Here is a 17,242-nt window from a genome sequence, read left to right on the forward strand (position 1 = left end):
AGTTTAAATATGGATGATGGAAAGAAGTTGAATGTGTTGGATTGAGGAATGAGCAACAAATAGACAGTAGAAAATGTGTATGTCTTTATTACAATCACATAACATGTAATATTTCATAACATATAATAAATGACACGTTTAGATTGTCCTATAGTATGCAGCAACATAATATTGGTTGTTTTCAAGAAAGAAATAACATTTGTATTGCTGAGGTGAAATGGATTGAGATTATGAAGAGTGAAATAAAGTGTAATTTCCCTATCTACTGTACAGTATTCAGCTCATACATGTACTTTCCCAGATTAACCCATTCCTATTTCATGCATTACATAAGTTAAAATTACAACATAACTTTTCCCCAAGATTTATTACACAGAAATTCAATTGTTTTATCCACATTTCAATATATTCATTATTATTATTTATTTTTTACAATTTTCTCAAACAACGTGTGCACAGCACATATAAGCATCAAGTCTGCTAGAACTTGTAACATAGAATTGCTAAGTTTCAAGTTGTTTGTTTTCAGATAAAGTATAATACTGCAATTTAATTGTTTGCCGTTTTGCATTGCTGATTATACACACATCAAGCCTTCACCATTTTACAAACTTTGTGTACATTTGTCACTGAAAAGAAATTCCCTAACAATTGTCAATGGGTAGGACCTCAATCAGATCAACAGTATTGTCAGATGTCAGCTACTCCAGATTCCTGCTCATGCTTCACATTGAATACCTATTGAGTGAAGGATGGCATAGCACATGATTTCTCATACAGTTTATCTACAGTACTGTAGACCTACTTTTCAACATAAAAAAAGTATAAGAAATTATTTAATGACTGCTTCCATCTGCAATTCAACTCTACAAGAGAACGAACCAATTTCTCCTCTCTGAAAACTGTCCCAATTAAGTTCCCTCTCAAAACCTCTTGAAGTTGTTAGAACGCACCTGCTGTTGGACTACAACCTGCCATAGACAATTTCTCACTTGCCCCTCCAAGCCTGCATTGGCCAACGGCGTAGCCTACCTACATGTTGACTACCCAAATCCCATTGCGCATAATGTCGCCTTTCCTGTGGCAGATTACTCTGCACGTTTCTTCCCGAATACAGCTGACATGTTTCTCACTATACTTTTAATACCCGCGGCACCTTTCCGCAGAGCTCTCGACTCTTTGATAAGATCTATCAGTCCATGGAACACCAGCAAAACACCGTGGTATGTTTCAGCTGCGGATATCTCGAAAAATACACAGTCTTCCGAGAGAGCAAGAAGTCGGCCCTCTTCACTCGAGACTGACCGTCGGTGCTGCAAATCGCGTTTGTTTCCAACAATGATGATGGGCGCCGTTGCAGACATCTTCCTACTGGCGTGGCGGATCCGCTGCACTTGTTGACACACTACCTCGAAGCTGGAGCGGTCGCAGATGCTGTATACCAGTATCACACCGTCTGCCCATTGAAGCTGTTTCTCACTTATGGACTCAGTTATTGCAGTGTCCTAAAAACACACAAAAACATGACGTATGAGTGGTCACTATGGTTAGATGATAAGCATTTGCCAATGGCCAATGCGTATTGATGAGTGGCGACATTTGGTTAGTCCAAGAGTGTTTACCTGTGGGTAGAGCGAGTCCCATATGTTGAAGGATATTTCCCTCCCGTCAATTTTGTCAATATGACTGTAAATTGATTCTGACAGAGAAACATATTAATTAAATAAAAAACATAATAATGTATAAAATGGTCAGCATTACGCACGCATTTGGCAGGCTTACCTATTTCACCGTACTCGCCAATAAATCTTCTGGTAATAAATCGGACGGTGAGTGCTGGAAAATACAAAAAGTTGTGTACAGTTGAATCAAAATGTATTTTAAGAGCTTGTACAAACGTTGAGTGTACATTGTCACTGAAAATAAATCCCCTAACAATATGCAATTGGAAGGCCTTCCGTCAGATCAACAGTATTGTCCATACTCCAGATTCCTGCACATGCTTCACATTGAATGCCCATTGCGTGAAGGATGGCGGAGCACATGATAACTCGTTAACTGTTGAAAATACATTTCTTTGGGAACATTGCAAGGTGCACAAAGACAAGATCACATTCTCACCTGATTTCCCAACATTTTCAGCCCCAAGTAATAAGATATTAGCTTCCAGTTTTTGCTGACTTCCCTCAATTGGCTTGCTGCAGTGGTGCGAGCTGGGATTGACCTGGACAACCATTTGGACTGGAGTATGTTTCAAAATGCTCTTGGAATTATGCTATTTTGATATAGGCGACTGTACAGTGACTGTACAAATATATACAGTTTACAAGTGCTGGAGGATAGGTGGAGCCATTTATGAACCAATGAGAAGATAGCATGTTTAAGTGGGCTGGGTCACAACTCTGATTCATTTCATAAGGCTGACTGTATAGCCTACATGTTGAGTTGATAATAGAGCTCATACAGTTATGTGTAGCTGTGCCACTAGACATCCTGGTTCGAATCCAGGCTCTGTCGTAGCCGGCCGCGACCGGGAGACCCATGGGGTGGCGCACAATTTGCCCAGCGTCGTCCAGGGTAGGGGAGGGCATGGCCGCCAGGGATGTAGCTCAGTTGGTAGAGCATGGAATTTGCAACACTAGGGTTGTGGGTTTGATTCCCACGGGGGGCCATTATTAAAATAAAATAACGTATGCACTGACTGTAAGTTGCGCTGGATAAGAGCGTCTGCTAAATTACCAAAAATTATCATGATGGCTAGTTTTCTTATGATAATTCAAATAACTGTTTCAGGTTGGTTTAAATCTTACACTCAACATTTTTCATTACTTTTGATCTATTGTTAAATCCCCTCTAACATGAGTAGTTACACAAACCTACTGAAAATATGAACATATCAGACAAATGCGAAACACTAACCAAACCACTTTAGACTGTTTTAACTCTGGGAGGGCAAATGTGTGCACTGCACACACCATTGACAGTTAGTACACCCCTGGGGAATCAGTGATATTAATTGATCAGTTAGGGGAAAATCAAAAACCATCAGGACTGCAGCCCTCCAGGACAGCCAGAAGTTGTTCACCCCTGATCAGTGAGCTTTTACTCAGGCGCCATCTGGTGGGGTTGTTTCAGCATCACCAAGGCCACTGGTTGAATCTTTCATTGCAGTAGGCTCATGCAGTGCACCTTTCATCCAGGCCAACTTTAGTACGTTTGAAACACAGGCATACATAGAATCGTACAGTACAAAAGGCTACAGTATTGCATAGTATATTGCATAGTTGTTACAAATGTCCCAAAACAAAGCCGAAATTGTCGCAACCCCTATTACTAGCCTGTTCAACCTCTCTTTCGTAACGTCTGAGATCCCCAGAGATTGGAAAGCTGCCGCGGTCATCCCCCTCTTCAAAGGGGGTGACACTCTAGATCCAAACTGTTACAGACCCATATCCATCCTGCCCTGCCTTTCAAAAGTTTTTGAAAGCCAAGTCAACAAACAGATCACCGACCATTTCGAATCCCACCGTACCTTCTCCGCTATGCAATCCGGTTTCCGAGCTGGTCATGGGTGCACTTCAGCCACGCTCAAGGTCCTAAATGATATTATAACCGCGATCGATAATAGACAGTACTGTGCAGCCGTTTTCATTGACCTGGCCAAGGCTTTCGACTCTGTCAACCACCGCATTCTTATTGGCAGACTAAATAGCCTTGGTTTCTCAAATGACTGCCTCGCCTGGTTCACCAACTACTTCTCAGATAGAGTTCAATGTGTCAAATCGGAGGGCCTGTTGTCTGGACCTATGGCAGTCTCTATGGGGTGCCACAGGGTTCAATTCTTGGGCCAACTCTTTTCTCTGTGTAGATCAATGACGTCGCTCTTGCTGCTGGTGACTCTCAGATCCACCTCTACGCAGACGACACCATTTTGTATACATCTGGCCCTTCATTGGACACTGTGTTAACAAACCTCCAAACGAGCTTCAATTCCATACAACACTCCTTCAGTAGCCTCCAACTGCTCTTAAACACTAGTAAAACTAAATGCATGCTCTTCAACCGAACGCTGCTTGCACCCGCCCACCCGACTAGAATCACTACTCTAGACGGGTCTGACCTAGAGTATGTGGACAACTACAAATATCTAGGTGTCTGGTTAGACTGTAAACTCTCCTTCCAGACTCACATTAAGAATCTCCAATCCAAAGTTAAATCTAGAATCGGTTTCCTATTTCGCAACAAAGCCTCCTTCACTCATGCTGCCAAACATGCCCTCGTAAAACTGACTATCCTACCGATCCTTGACTTCGGCGATGTCATTTACAAAATAGCCTCCAACACTCTACTCAGCAAATTGGATGTTGTCTATCACAGTGCCATCCGTTTTGTCTCCAAAGCCCCATATAATACCCACCACTGTGACCTGTACGCTCTTGTTGGCTGGTCCTCACTACATATTCGTCAGCCAAACCCACTGGCTCCAGGCCATCTATAAATCACTGCTAGGCAAATCCCCGCCTTATCTTAGCTCATTGGTCACCATAGCAACACCCACCCGTAGTCTGCGCTCCAGTGGGTATATCTCACTGGTCATCCCCAAAGCCAACACCTCCTTTGGCCGCAATTCCTTCCAGTTCTCTGCTGCCAATGACTGGAACAAATTGCAAAAATCTCTGAAGCTGGATACTCTTATCTCCCTCACTAACTTTAAGCATCAGTTGTCAGAGCACCTTACCGATCACTGCACCTGTACACAGCCCATCTGAAATTAGCCCGCCCAACTACCTCATCCCTATATTGTTATTTATTTTGCTCATTTGTACCCCAGTATCTCTATTTGCACATCATCTCTTGCACATCATTCCAGTGTTAATACTAAATTGTAATTATTTTGCACTATAGCCTATTTTATTGCCTTACCTCCATAACTTGCTAAATTTGCACACTGTATATTAATTGTATTTCTGTTGTATTTTTGACTTTGTTTTGTTTTACCCCATATGTAACTCTGTGTTGTTGTTTTTATCGCACTGCTTTGCTTTATCTTGGCCAGGTCGCAGTTGTAAATGAGAACTTGTTCTCAACTGGTTTACCTGGTTAAATAAAAGGTGAAATAAAATAAAAATAAAAATAAACAAAGTCACACACTTAATCCCTTCTGTATTTAATTTAATGAAAAAAAGTAAAATGTCAGTTGTATATAATTGACTAACAACATAGCATTTCTGAGTCTCCACTTTAATGGCCATTATTCAGTCTGCATCTTTTTTCAGTTTTTTCGTATTTGTTTCATTTTCATCTGCTTCAACTCTGACCTGGGAGTGATGTTTCTTAGCTTTAGGCACTTTGAACACGTTCAGCAACTCCCTCATCCTCTTCAGAGTCTCTGCAGCCGTTGGTTCCCCCGTCTCAGTCCAGCTGCTGTTAGAGTGGCTGAGGAGGGAGGGGTGGAGAGCTGTCCCAAACACTTCACCTAACTTCATCTGAAAGCTGCCCCGTAGCTTGATAACCAACTCCTGGTCCTTTGAGATGAGAAAAAAATTGAGAGGTGAATAGATGTACAGTCTCCCACAGATTACATTTTTTGTACATTCAATGGAATTTGCCTGGTATTTTTTCTGTAAATCCTCTGGTAATTTGGTAGTTTAGCAAATGCTTTCATTAAAATTACATTTTAAAAGATGTGACAACCTTTGAGTTCATCAACATGGTGTCGAAAAGGACCCAGACGTCAGAGACAAACTCGGAGGGGGTACGGTAAGGGGGTGATCGATGTTGTAGCAGCCTTCCATGTATGGAGTCAAGACATATTGAATCTGAGGGGGGCTGAAGAGACAAAAGTATGAGAGCTCTCATTATAAATGTGCTAAATAATAGCAACAGATAAGATTATTTACAAATATCACTAATGCCATTGAGTTACAATATGCCATTTTGGCCAGGACAGAGTGATCATAAAAAAATTACATGTTTTTAATATATTTTTTCATACACACCTCAGCCGTGCTGCAAAGGATGTTTCTGTCATTCTCACACCTTAGAAAGAGTAGGAGATGCTCACATTTCTGTTAGCAAAGGAAGGAAAAAGATCTGGTTAATGCCACCATTGAATCTAAGACGTTACAGGTCCAAAAGCTCAATTTAAATGCTATCCGACTTAGCAGGAGGATCCAAATTCAAATCCACAACGGGGTGAATCTTACCCTCTGGTCTGCTAGGCTGAGGCACATAGTCCTGTGCCTGTCATCACTGTAGGGGTCTGTGGTGTCGGCCAGGTCCTGACAAAGAGAACACTTCCACTCCTCCCTACCAGAGTGGGAGACAGACAGCACACAGCTTTAACACAAGGAACTCAGACTAGAGTATTCCCTCAATATCAACTCCACCAAACTGGAACTTTACACAGAAACTATTACTTTAAGTCTTTAGAGAGATTACCAGAAGGAAGGACCAATCGGTGGGATATGACAATCTTGGTGGTAGCCCCTCCCACACTCCACACAGAATAGCGAACCGCCAACAGTGTGGCAGGCCGCACAGCTCACATACTGGAGCAGTGGGGGACTCTCTGGGGAGGACAGGGCCTTAGTCCAGAGGAGGTTGTCTGACTCTGGTGGTGTGATGTCATCGCCATGGGACTGCAACAACAGCGGAGGGGATAGATCATCATCACTATCTTGCTAAGCTAGAAAGGACAACGTAAAGTGCTTTATCACTAACCTTAACCCAGACTTTAAATCAAGAACAAAACATGTAGTGCAGCAGTGTGCTTACCTGGTGGTCTTCTGCAATCTCTTGTAGAATAATCTCATCTTTGCTGGTCCCTGGGACGAGCAGAAACTGAGGAAGAGCGCATCCAGGAGTGGGGGTGGGGATGGGTAACCGAAATATCAAGACCCTGGGTTGCCAGGACCTTGAGTTGTTAACATTGTTGCCATTGGTCGAGCTCGGTGGCTGGGTGGTGTTGGGTTGCCTGGTTGGCATTTCAGTGGCCACCACCGAACCTGTCCTGGTGGGGCTTGGATAGGGGCCCTCCAGTAGCTCTCTAATGCGTGTTGGCAGCTCAGTTCTCCAGTTGTTCACACGCTGATGAAGTGACCTGATATGTTTAGCTTCCTCATGTTGTTGGTCATAAACTATCTTGTTATTGTTGTGGGGGGAAGTATGGGTCCAACGCACAGAATGGGGTTTACTGTTAGGGTCCGTGTCAATTTCTTTTTTGGGGTGGTGGGTTTGGGTTAAGACACTGTGAGAGAGATGATTAGAGGTCCTCTCAGTAGACAAAGTCCCTGTGAATGGCAGATCTGAAGAAGTACTGTCCGAGCAGGCATCTGCATTTCTATCACCCCAGGCTGATGGGTCCTCCAACTCCATAGCACGGTCTGCCTCTGTGTCAGTCTCCAACTCAGTGACAGTAGAGGTGGGCTCATTCTCTCTGGCCTGAGAGTTTGGGTCAGGGTCTGCCAGACCAGTAGAGGGCAGGCTTCTATCACAGGGGGAGTCTGCTAGGGCTTTCACCGGGAGGACAGGGATGGGGTTTACAGAGGGAGGCTGATGGAGGATCCACAGTAGCTGCGATTCTGGAAAGTTCCTATTCTGATGCTGAGCTACGGGTGCAGGAGAGGGGGAGCCAGAAGGTGGGAGGCAGATCTCTACAGGTGAGTATGAGTGGAACGTCCAGGACTTTCCATCCTTAGCTCTTCGAGATCGTCCAGGTCCAGGTGGAGGAGTTGCCTTGAACATACCATAAAGTCTAGGTGTGGCCTCGATCAGTGGTTGGAGAGATGGGGAGGTCGGAGGCTGAACAGGGGATAGCTGGGCATGGTTTGTGGGGACCAATGGTGACTGGACATGAAGTGCAGGGACAAGTGATGGCTGGGCAGGGTTTGATGGATGACAGAATGGTGGATTATGTTTATTCAGGGAGGAGTGAGATGGGGCTAGTGTAGATGGGTGGGGCTGGGGTGCCACAGGATGGCTCAATGGAAGGTTTGAAGGGGTGTAGACAGGCAGGGAGCGATAAGGAGGAGGCTGCTCACGGGAGGTGGAGGGCTGGGAAGTGGAGGGCTGACTGAGGGGACTGGATGGGGCAGTGTAAGAGGGGCATGGGGGCTGGAAGACAGGGGTATGTAGAGGGGGAACAGAATGGATGGAAATGTGAGGACCACTGGACGAGGTCTGGCCAGAGGGACCATTGGGTCTTTCTTGGTTTTCCAGAGGGTTGCTGTCTTGACTAACATCTGATCGGGCAAAGGGGACAATATCACCCAAAAGTTTAACTGGAAAAAAGGAAGAAAAATAATACTATTGTAGGAGCAATGATATAAATGTGATGGTCAAGACCAGACGGTCTCAAGCTTGCGTCCTAGGTCCCCATGCCAAATGACAAAATTCCTTGGGTTGAGTTTGGCACGCTATTTTAACAACACTAAATGGGCATCACTGGACTACCACATCGTTACGTTGTAATCAATGCAACAACAAAAAAGTTTCTGATTTTATCTAAGGATTTTGTTAAATCCAAGACAGCACTGCCTACATTAATAGGAGATTGAGTATCTTGACTTACCAAAGGAAGCAATTTGCTTCTTGAAGTCATCAGTAACCACCAGCTGCAACTTAAGCATGGTCCCCGGGGGCTCAGTACTCTGAGTCAAGAGATGCTGTAACTGGGATCCAATCTGTGGATGAGAGGACCATGTGTTGATAGGGTTGTGCATGTGTGTTGATGTGGTAATGTTTGTGAAGCAGGATTGGGGTCAATTCAGAATTTCTGAAGTTAATTCAATACGAATAATACATTTGAATTGAATCGGCCGTATCCCACAGAAAGCGAAATTTGAATTGAATTTGAATTGAAGGAAGTAGAATTTAATTCAAACCAATTGAACTAAGACATGAAACATGAAAGTCTCATTCATTTGACAAATATTTTATCAAAAAGGATATGCCACTTATTAATTCAAAGAATACACACATACCATTTCAAATATTAGTTTAATTATAACTCAAAGATGTCAAACAGTATCTTTCTTTGTCATGAGATACTGCAGTGTTTGACCTAATGCATTCTGGGAAATGTATTCTGATATTTAAAAACATTAAGGGAATGATTAATTATTATAGACAACCCACAACATGATCTTAGAATATTTCCAGACCACTGTAATTATTTTAAATGGTTTTAGGAGAATGAGTTTTAAAAATGAAATGTTTCAACCTTATGCTACATGGTATTGGTAACCATACATTATGTCAAAATAAACATTTCTATGGTGATTTGTTGAATAAATAAGCCATTTGAATTTCATTGAATTTTATATAATTAAATTCCACTTCCTTTCATTCAAATTCAATTCAAATTCTGCTTCATGTGGGGTGCGGCCAATTCAAATTCAAGAATTTTAATAAAAGAGCAATTCGTAACTCAATTCAGAATTGACCCAAACCCTGTTGTGAAGTGTCTTTGGGGGAGATGGGGGATAAGGCACTCTCATATAAGCCAAAAGAAAAACAAAGAAATGTGTGAGCAGCCTTGTACAGTCAGAACAAGTGGGTTCCTACCTGCCCTTTGCAGGAGAGCAAGGCAAAGAAGTCCTCCACATTCAGGGCTTTCTCAGCAAAGTCAGCAACATACTCCTGCCTCTGCCCCAGTCTGTTTAGTGCACTCCGTCTCGTCTCGATCCCCGCCACCTCGGCATTACACATAGTCTGAGTGGACATGAGCAAGCATTTTATCAACTCAAACCGAGAGTAAAATCACACACACACACACACACACTTTCTTTAGCTTTCATGCAGGGTGTTAGTCTTGGGTAGCTGAAATACCTCTATGTTGCTGTAGATCGACAAGGCTCTCGATTTTAAGAGTTGAACAGTGGCAAGAAGCATTCTCTTCAGGCTCTCCTTCAGCTTTGACTTGAGTTCTGTTATGTCCAGCAATCTGCGAGTGGGAGAGAACATGTGGGTCGTTCCACGAAATGAATGCCTTTTGCATCCCTTTGATATATAAGTAGAACTTGTTTACCAATACTGAATTTTAAAAGCCTGTTATATTAAATGAAGTGCCCTTTAATATAGACCACATGGAGAATTAAATAAATCAGATTTTCAATATGAACAAAGACTTGCTAAAGTGCCAAAATTCTGCATTTTGACATGTCCCTCCGTGCACCCTCTGTGACTTCTAGGAAGATTTTAACCCATTTAAATAAAAAAAATCTCTACGTTCTCACCATCATTGTAAAGCCCTAGTTATTTTTTTGCTTTGACAAAGTCATTTCTGAAGATTATTATTTATTTAATGTGATTAGAGATTCATTTACGTCTGTCCCTCATTTTAAGGTCATCCAAGTTACTGTACTCTCGTTTTAATATGGTGAAACTATTCCTTTTGAAATCTTTTTTCAAAAGAAACATTGAACATTTCATAGTCAAATCATAGTGTAAAAGCAGGTGAGCTAGTTCTACTCTTTTTGGCCATTTTCTGGTGTTTTGTGGTGGAAAACTGAGTGGGATGAGTATAACACATCAACCTGTTACCCATGGATAGACAGGCTAGAAATGTTTTAATTTCAACAACAAAAAATTAAGCTTGCATTCAATTGCCTCTCCCTGTTGCACACAACACGCTTCCTTTCCCCCTGTCACAAGGGGATTTATGGCTGATTTATGATGAAATCAACAACCCTGCAGCAGCCTAGGCTACACCTAAACATTAGAGATCTGACATGCTGTATGGGATGAAAACGAGACAATTTTTCAGTCTGATCAACTAGTCTGTAGGCTACTAATAAGAGCAGCTGCATACAGTCTATGTGCGCTGTCCAGTTGGTCAGGGTAACTAATTGGTAACGTTACGTATTTATAGTCCATTTGTGTGTCAAGAGAAAATGTGAATGTGATTAAATGAGGTCTATATTCAAAATTGGGCTGGCTAGGCTGCCTATACGTTTTCAATCCAAAATTATTAACTGGAATTAATCATTCAACATAATAGTGATGACAGATGTGAGTTAATTTTTTATAAGGCCTACAGTTGCATAAGCCTGCATGATCTCCCGAGTGGCGCAGTGGTCTAAGGCAAACTAGAGATCCTGGTTCGAATCCAGGCTCTGTCGTAGCCGGCCGCGACCGGGAGACCCATGGGGCGGCGCACAATTGGCCCAGCGTCTTCCAGGGTAGGGGAGGGAATGGCCGGCAGGGATGTAGCTCAGTTGGTAGAGCATGGCGTTTGCAACGCCAGGGTTGTGGGTTCGATTCCCACGGGGGGCCAGTATGAAAAAATAAAAAAATAATAATAATGTATGCACTCACTAACTGTAAGTCGCTCTGGATAAGAGCGCCTGCTAAATGACGTAAACATTTTTTTAAAATGATGCAAACATGCATAAAGCAAGCTCAGCCATGTGAGTTATATTGTCTATCAGTTGTTGTCTCTGGGTAGAGGAAATCCCCCTCCTAATCTAGTCTAAATATTATTAATATGAACAAGTATAAGGTTGCTGCAGTTTGACAGGGTTTTCATCCCCCCCAGGGCCAGGAGTTTCCCACCCAGTTTTTTAAAACCGTGTGACCTGATTAGGAAAAACTGGTCCCATCATAGCCCTTATAAAACCTTTTTACAACTGATTAATCACTGTCATGCCTTATAGGGTCCAGAGTTTTCCTGGTTAGGTCAACAGATGAGGAAAAACAATTTTTCAAGTAACTAGCCTCCACTGACTGACAGTTTCAATTTGCAGCTGCAGTCTTGAGAAAATAACTGCATTGCAGTGCTAGCTGTGCCACTAGATCCTGGTTCGAATCCAGGCTCTGTCGTAGCCGGCCGTGACCGGGAGACCCATGGGGCGGCGCACAATTGGCCCAGCGTCGTCCAGGGTAGGGGAGGGAATGGCCGGCAGGGATGTAGCTCAGTAGGTAGAGCATGGTGTTTACAACGCCAGGGTTGTGGGTTCAATTCCCACGGGGGGCCAGTATGCAAAATAAAATGAAAAAAATGTATGCACTCACTAACTGTAAGTCGCTCTGGATAAGAGCGTCTGCTAAATGACTAAAATGTAAATGTAAAAATGTTTCTGTTCCAACTAAGATGCAGAGGACGTAGTTGTAAACAATATAGAAGATTTACTTCTGTGACATGAAGTTCATGCCTTGTGACAAGAAACTCCTGTTCCAATATTGTAATTTCATTCCAGTGTAATTGACTAGTTATTACCTGCCATCCATGTCCAGGAGGCTCTGCTTCACTGCAACTCTCTGCTGCCTCACTCTCTGCACCAGGGACTGAAGCTGCTCTTTCTGGCTGGCCATCGCCTCATGGAGGAACTGGAAACTGCATGGGAATAGAAGAGGAGACTCAGGAGAACAGCCTTCGGCCCTGTTCAAATGCTTAAAGAATCCATCTCATCCTCTTCCTTTAAGTAATCACTTGACTGGATCCTTATTTTTACCTATCTAATTGTGTTTTTAGCGATTACTTTAAGGTAGGTAAGGATGCTTCTTCTACAGTATTTGAACTAGGCCCAACCTCACCTTCCATGATACTGTGACTGTATTTACAATATGCAAGGAAACGTACCTGTGGTTCCTGTGATCCATTAGTTGGCAGTCTCGACAGGTCAGCTGATCGCAGGTCAAACAGAAGAGCTTGATTGGCTCATGTTTATGGGAGGGACAAAACACTGTGGGGGTGGAGACTCCTGCAGGGGAATACAAAAATGTGATACATTCTAGTATATGAACATGCTATTTCAGTAAGTATGTCCTGGTATTATAAACTAAGTGTTTGATAGCTGTGTCTGGCTCAGTCTGACCTCTAAGTGTATGTTTGGGAGGCCCAGGTATTTTGTGTGTGTGTGTGTGTGTGCAGTGACCAGATAATAAAATATAACTTGAATATTACAAGGTGTTTGCATAAGATGGTATGATGTTTGTACGACTCTTTGAGCAGATAAGCCTAATTCTCCATGTCAAAAGAATAGCCATAGTGTTCAATAGCATGGTATTGAGGCTATATAATTCCTGATGTTGATTTTCTAGGGCAGACCTGTTGGGGGTTGGAGCCGGATGGTGTGGTCCTTCGTCACTTTCACTCTCCTGTGTGCAGATACACACTCCGAACACAGCGCCTCTCCACACTCCACACACCAGCCACTCACCACGAACCCCTCACAACAGGTACACTGCAGTCACAGAGGTGATGATGGAATACACAGAATGAATAAAGGCATTCACAGGCTATGGGAACAGCACTATCATTGACTGCGTTATTATTGATGGGAGATATTCATATTAGCCCCAAAAATTTCTCACCTTGACATTACTAGTCCAGAGTTCGTTGGAAAAGTTCTTAATAAAGAGATTATCTTTGACTTTCAGAATATTGAATGGCAGGTCACAGGACGGACATGCTGGAGAGATAGAGAGATCTGAAGATAAGAAATAAGACTTGTTGTAACGTTTCCCTTCTCAATGTTTCCTGTCTAAAACACTGTGATTGTCTTGTCTGGCCTCTCCCCTAGACAATGATACTGTGACCTTGGAATTATAAGGTTCTATCTGCCAAAAGTCTACTTATGAGATATTAAGCATTCTCATCTGTGGGTTGAGTAAAAAGGTTATATCTGGCACTGAATGATAAGATTAACTTAAAAAGAAAAGTAAAGCCATTTAAATAGTTAAATAAAGAGTATCCGCTCCATCCTTCAAACCACATAAATACATTAATTCATGTTCACCATATATTTGTTAAAGGAATAGTTCACTAAAACGTCAAATACACCATGGATAACTAGCAACATGGCTAAAGCTTAGCTCTGGATGAGTAAACTAATATATTTTTCTGGTCTTTGATGCCCAGAGCAAGCAAACTACTTGCTAGTTATCCATGAAATGTATGTATTTCAGTGAAATACTCCTTCAATATCTATATAGAACAAGATAAAACAGGGATGCCTCTCCAATGGGCCTTTAACATGCTCCAAGGTACCTGTATTTACTTATTTTTGCCATAAAGAGCAGAAGTTGTGGCCAGGCATTATTCTACAGAAGTGGTGAAAAAAATCTAAATAATTGCAAAGGAGCGTCATGATACGAATAATCAATAATCAACTATTGGTTCTATCTGCGGTAGGTAGCTTAGTGGTTAAGAGCGTTGTGCCAGTAACCGGAAGGTCGCTGGTTCTAATCCCCGAGCCGAATAGGTGAAAAATCTGCCGATGTTCCCTTGAGCAAGGCACTTAACCCTAATTGCTCATGTAAATCGCTCTGGATAAGAGTGTCTGGTAAATGTAATCTGCAAAATGTATATAGTTTTGAGATATGGGGCGGCAGGTAGCTTAGTGGTTAAGAGCGTTGTGCCAGTATCCGAAAGGTCGCTGGTTCTAATCCCCGAGCCGACTACATTTTTACATTTACATTTTAGTCATTTAGCAGACGCTCTTATCCAGAGCGACTTACAGTTAGTGAATACATATTTTTTTTATACTGGCCCCCCGTGGGAATCGAACCCACAACCCTGGCGTTGCAAACGCCATGCTCTATCAACTGAGCTACATCCCTGCCGGCCATTCCCTCCCCTACCCTGGGCCAATTGTGCGTCGCCCATGAGTCTCCCGGTCGCGGCCGGCTGCGACAGAGCCTGGATTCGAACCAGGATCTCTAGTGGCACAGTTAGCACTGCGATGCAGTGCCTTAGACCACTGCGCCACTCAGGAGCCCCAGGTGAAACATCTGCCGATGTGCCCTTGAGCAAGGCACTTAACCCTAATTGCTCCTGTAAGTCGCTCTGGATAAGAGCGTCTGCTAAATGACAAAAATGTAAAATATGGAGAGTCTCAGAACTATTTACATTTTAGTCGTTTTGTGATGTCTTCCTCTTTCATGACATCACTTTACATGCAATTATTTTTCATTGGAAACCTAGCATTGTGTGATTGAATTGCAGATAGAACCTTATAAAACCAAGTTCAAAGCAAAGCTGTTTGTGCAGATAAAAAGTCTACATTTTTATTTTTTTCCGACATGTCTCACATGTGAAGGACCATCTAAAGAGCAACTCAGTGAAGCCACTCTAACTAGCTATGTGAATAACTCATTTTTGACCGAAATGTCAGATAGAACCGTCCTTATTCCAAAGGCTCGATACAGTAAACTCACCAAACCCACAGTTGTGTTCAACAAAAGTGTTTCATACCTTTCTGCATCCCTGGATTGTCTGGGGGCAGGCATGCTTGACAAATAGAGTGCAAACAGGGAAGAAGTTGGGGATATCGCTCATGGCTTAAAGTTATCCCACAGAGGACACAATTTCCATAGGTTCCCGATTCTTTTACTACATTCGGCCCCAACGGAAAGTCACCGTCGCTTCGCCCGCCATTGTACATCTGTGTGGAAGAGTCGTGCCAGGATAAATAGCTTTTAACGAGAGAAAAACGAGCCTTGCATTATTATTCATAATCATAATGTATGCCTATTTAAGGCGAGACTTACCTCTTTTGATGATTATTCGCACGCAAACGACAATAAAATCCGTTAAACTGTTTTTGCATTTAACGGAAGAAGTTTGAGCATGCATAAACTGGTTCTTGTCATGGCGACGTTGGCTAGCTAAGCTCATGCGCAGAAACACGTCATCCGGTCTAACAGTCGTCTTGCGCCGAACTGCGCATATATACATTTAGCAGACGCTCTTATCCAGAGCGACTTACAGTTCGTTAGTGCATACATTTTATTTTGTTTATACTGGCCCCCCGTGGGAATCGAACCCACAACCATGGCGTTGCGACTTGTGCGCCCATGGGTTTCCCGGTCGTGGCCGGCAGAGCCTGGACTGCCGTACTGCGATGCAGTGCCTTAGACCACTGCGCCACTCGGGAGGTCATATAAAGTTGTTTTTGACGAAAATGTGTCAGTTTGTCACTTTCACGAGGTTGGAGTTATAACATGTTCAACTACTTAAGACATTGGCTCGAATCTAGGTTGTGCCTTTAGATTTCGAGGAAATTAACAACTAAGGAATTTAGATTTCGAGAAAATTAACAACTAAGGAAGAATGTTTCACTTCTCTCATTGGACTTGTTCGACGTTGCAGCAGACAGTGCAGGCGACTGCCGACTGACTGATCTACAAATCACCTTCTATCATAAATAACTACTGATTATTATTTGTATATCAGTCAATTTACCCATGATACATTACAGTTTTGATCCTCTCGAGCACGTCCATTGACTTCTCAAACCCAAAGTCCAGGCCTGGTCTGTTTAGCAAGCGTTCCCGGAAGTCTCGCAATGTTCAACCTCTGGGTTTAGAAACTCTGTGGTTCGGTTGTTTTGAGCGAGACGTTGCCGCATAACCACAGATCTAGGATCAGATTACCCTTCCTCTAATTCTGACATTAGCACTAGGAATGACAAATTATCAGATCCAGAGTCAGTAGGTGGAGTCAGACCTACATAAAGGAGTAGACTGAATAGTGTTGTTGTGTATTCTAGAGTTGGTAGCGTCCATGATATAGGACTAGCCTATAGCCTATTCAACAATTTTCATGAAAATAACACACATACTATGTTTCATTTCTAGTCATTTGACATGTTGGTTTTAATAAGTGTGACAACAATGTAAATAATGAAAACATAAATAGCATGCTATTATCCATAAAAACAGACATAACAAAGCAGTTGAAATAATAATGTTGGGTAATTGCAGATGGAATAGAAGACTATAATGTAAACCTTTCATTTAACCATCCAATAGGCCTACAACTTTATTAACCCCCTCTGCGGCAGACGGCAGGTACATAACAACCAGGTGTGAACAGCCAGGGAGGAGGGGTTAGGAAGTTAGAACACTAGGTGTAAACTGTTCCCTTAAGTGGTAGGTTTCCTAAAATAATGTTTGACCAGGTCCTCACTGTAGAACGCAGTTACACTTGATGGTCTTCTCCTGGCTCCTCTGTCCATATTGTATGGTGGCCAGTGTCTGGACTAAGTTCCAAAAATTCTCAAAGGAGACCCCCTTTCCATCCTTCACTCCAATCTGCTGCAGCAGCTGGCTCAAGCCTTGTTCATCTCCTGCTGGCTATTAGAAAGGGTAGAAAGTTATAAAGTCCAAAAGTTATGGGTGGAGTTAGAAAGTTGTCTGTCAGAAGTATTACAATGTAAAATTATTTTAATCGATCTGTCTGCATACTGTATTTCAAGACATGGCATATGAGGGTGCAGTGAGATACCCAATGGGT

The 17,242-nt window shown here is 42.6% G+C and overlaps 2 protein-coding genes across 5 annotated transcripts; both read right to left on the reverse strand.

Annotated features, from left to right (window-relative positions):
• Window positions 1-69: 69 nt before the first annotated feature.
• Window positions 70-2,486, reverse strand: LOC121570089 (ras-related and estrogen-regulated growth inhibitor-like protein). The gene is made up of 4 exons (XM_041881566.2): window positions 2,122-2,486; window positions 1,783-1,836; window positions 1,623-1,699; window positions 70-1,505 (listed from the first exon to the last, which is right to left on the reverse strand). The coding sequence occupies exons 1-4, from the start codon at window positions 2,234-2,236 to the stop codon at window positions 1,089-1,091; spliced, it is 663 nt and encodes a 220-aa protein (XP_041737500.2). The 5' UTR covers window positions 2,237-2,486; the 3' UTR covers window positions 70-1,088.
• A 2,669-nt stretch (window positions 2,487-5,155) lies between these two features.
• Window positions 5,156-15,714, reverse strand: LOC121570086 (transcription intermediary factor 1-beta). 4 transcript variants are annotated; one of them, XM_041881563.2, is made up of 15 exons: window positions 15,496-15,671; window positions 15,200-15,389; window positions 13,318-13,433; window positions 13,052-13,187; window positions 12,584-12,704; window positions 12,221-12,337; window positions 9,832-9,946; window positions 9,568-9,714; window positions 8,573-8,684; window positions 6,778-8,243; window positions 6,442-6,641; window positions 6,207-6,309; window positions 6,000-6,068; window positions 5,695-5,829; window positions 5,156-5,525 (listed from the first exon to the last, which is right to left on the reverse strand). In XM_041881563.2, exons 2-15 carry the CDS (start codon window positions 15,387-15,389, stop codon window positions 5,256-5,258), a joined length of 3,297 nt encoding a protein of 1,098 aa, XP_041737497.1. In that variant the 5' UTR covers window positions 15,496-15,671; the 3' UTR covers window positions 5,156-5,255. The 4 variants fall into 4 exon arrangements, with proteins under 4 accessions (XP_041737497.1, XP_041737496.1, XP_041737495.1 ...); XM_041881562.2 differs by having other exon boundaries at window positions 6,778-8,282; window positions 13,318-13,415; window positions 15,496-15,669; XM_041881561.2 differs by having other exon boundaries at window positions 6,778-8,282; window positions 15,496-15,669.
• Between the last annotated feature and the right edge of the window lie 1,528 nt (window positions 15,715-17,242).

Source organism: Coregonus clupeaformis, chromosome 28 (assembly GCF_020615455.1).
Source record: "Coregonus clupeaformis isolate EN_2021a chromosome 28, ASM2061545v1, whole genome shotgun sequence".
In the NCBI taxonomy this organism is placed as follows: domain Eukaryota; kingdom Metazoa; phylum Chordata; class Actinopteri; order Salmoniformes; family Salmonidae; genus Coregonus; species Coregonus clupeaformis.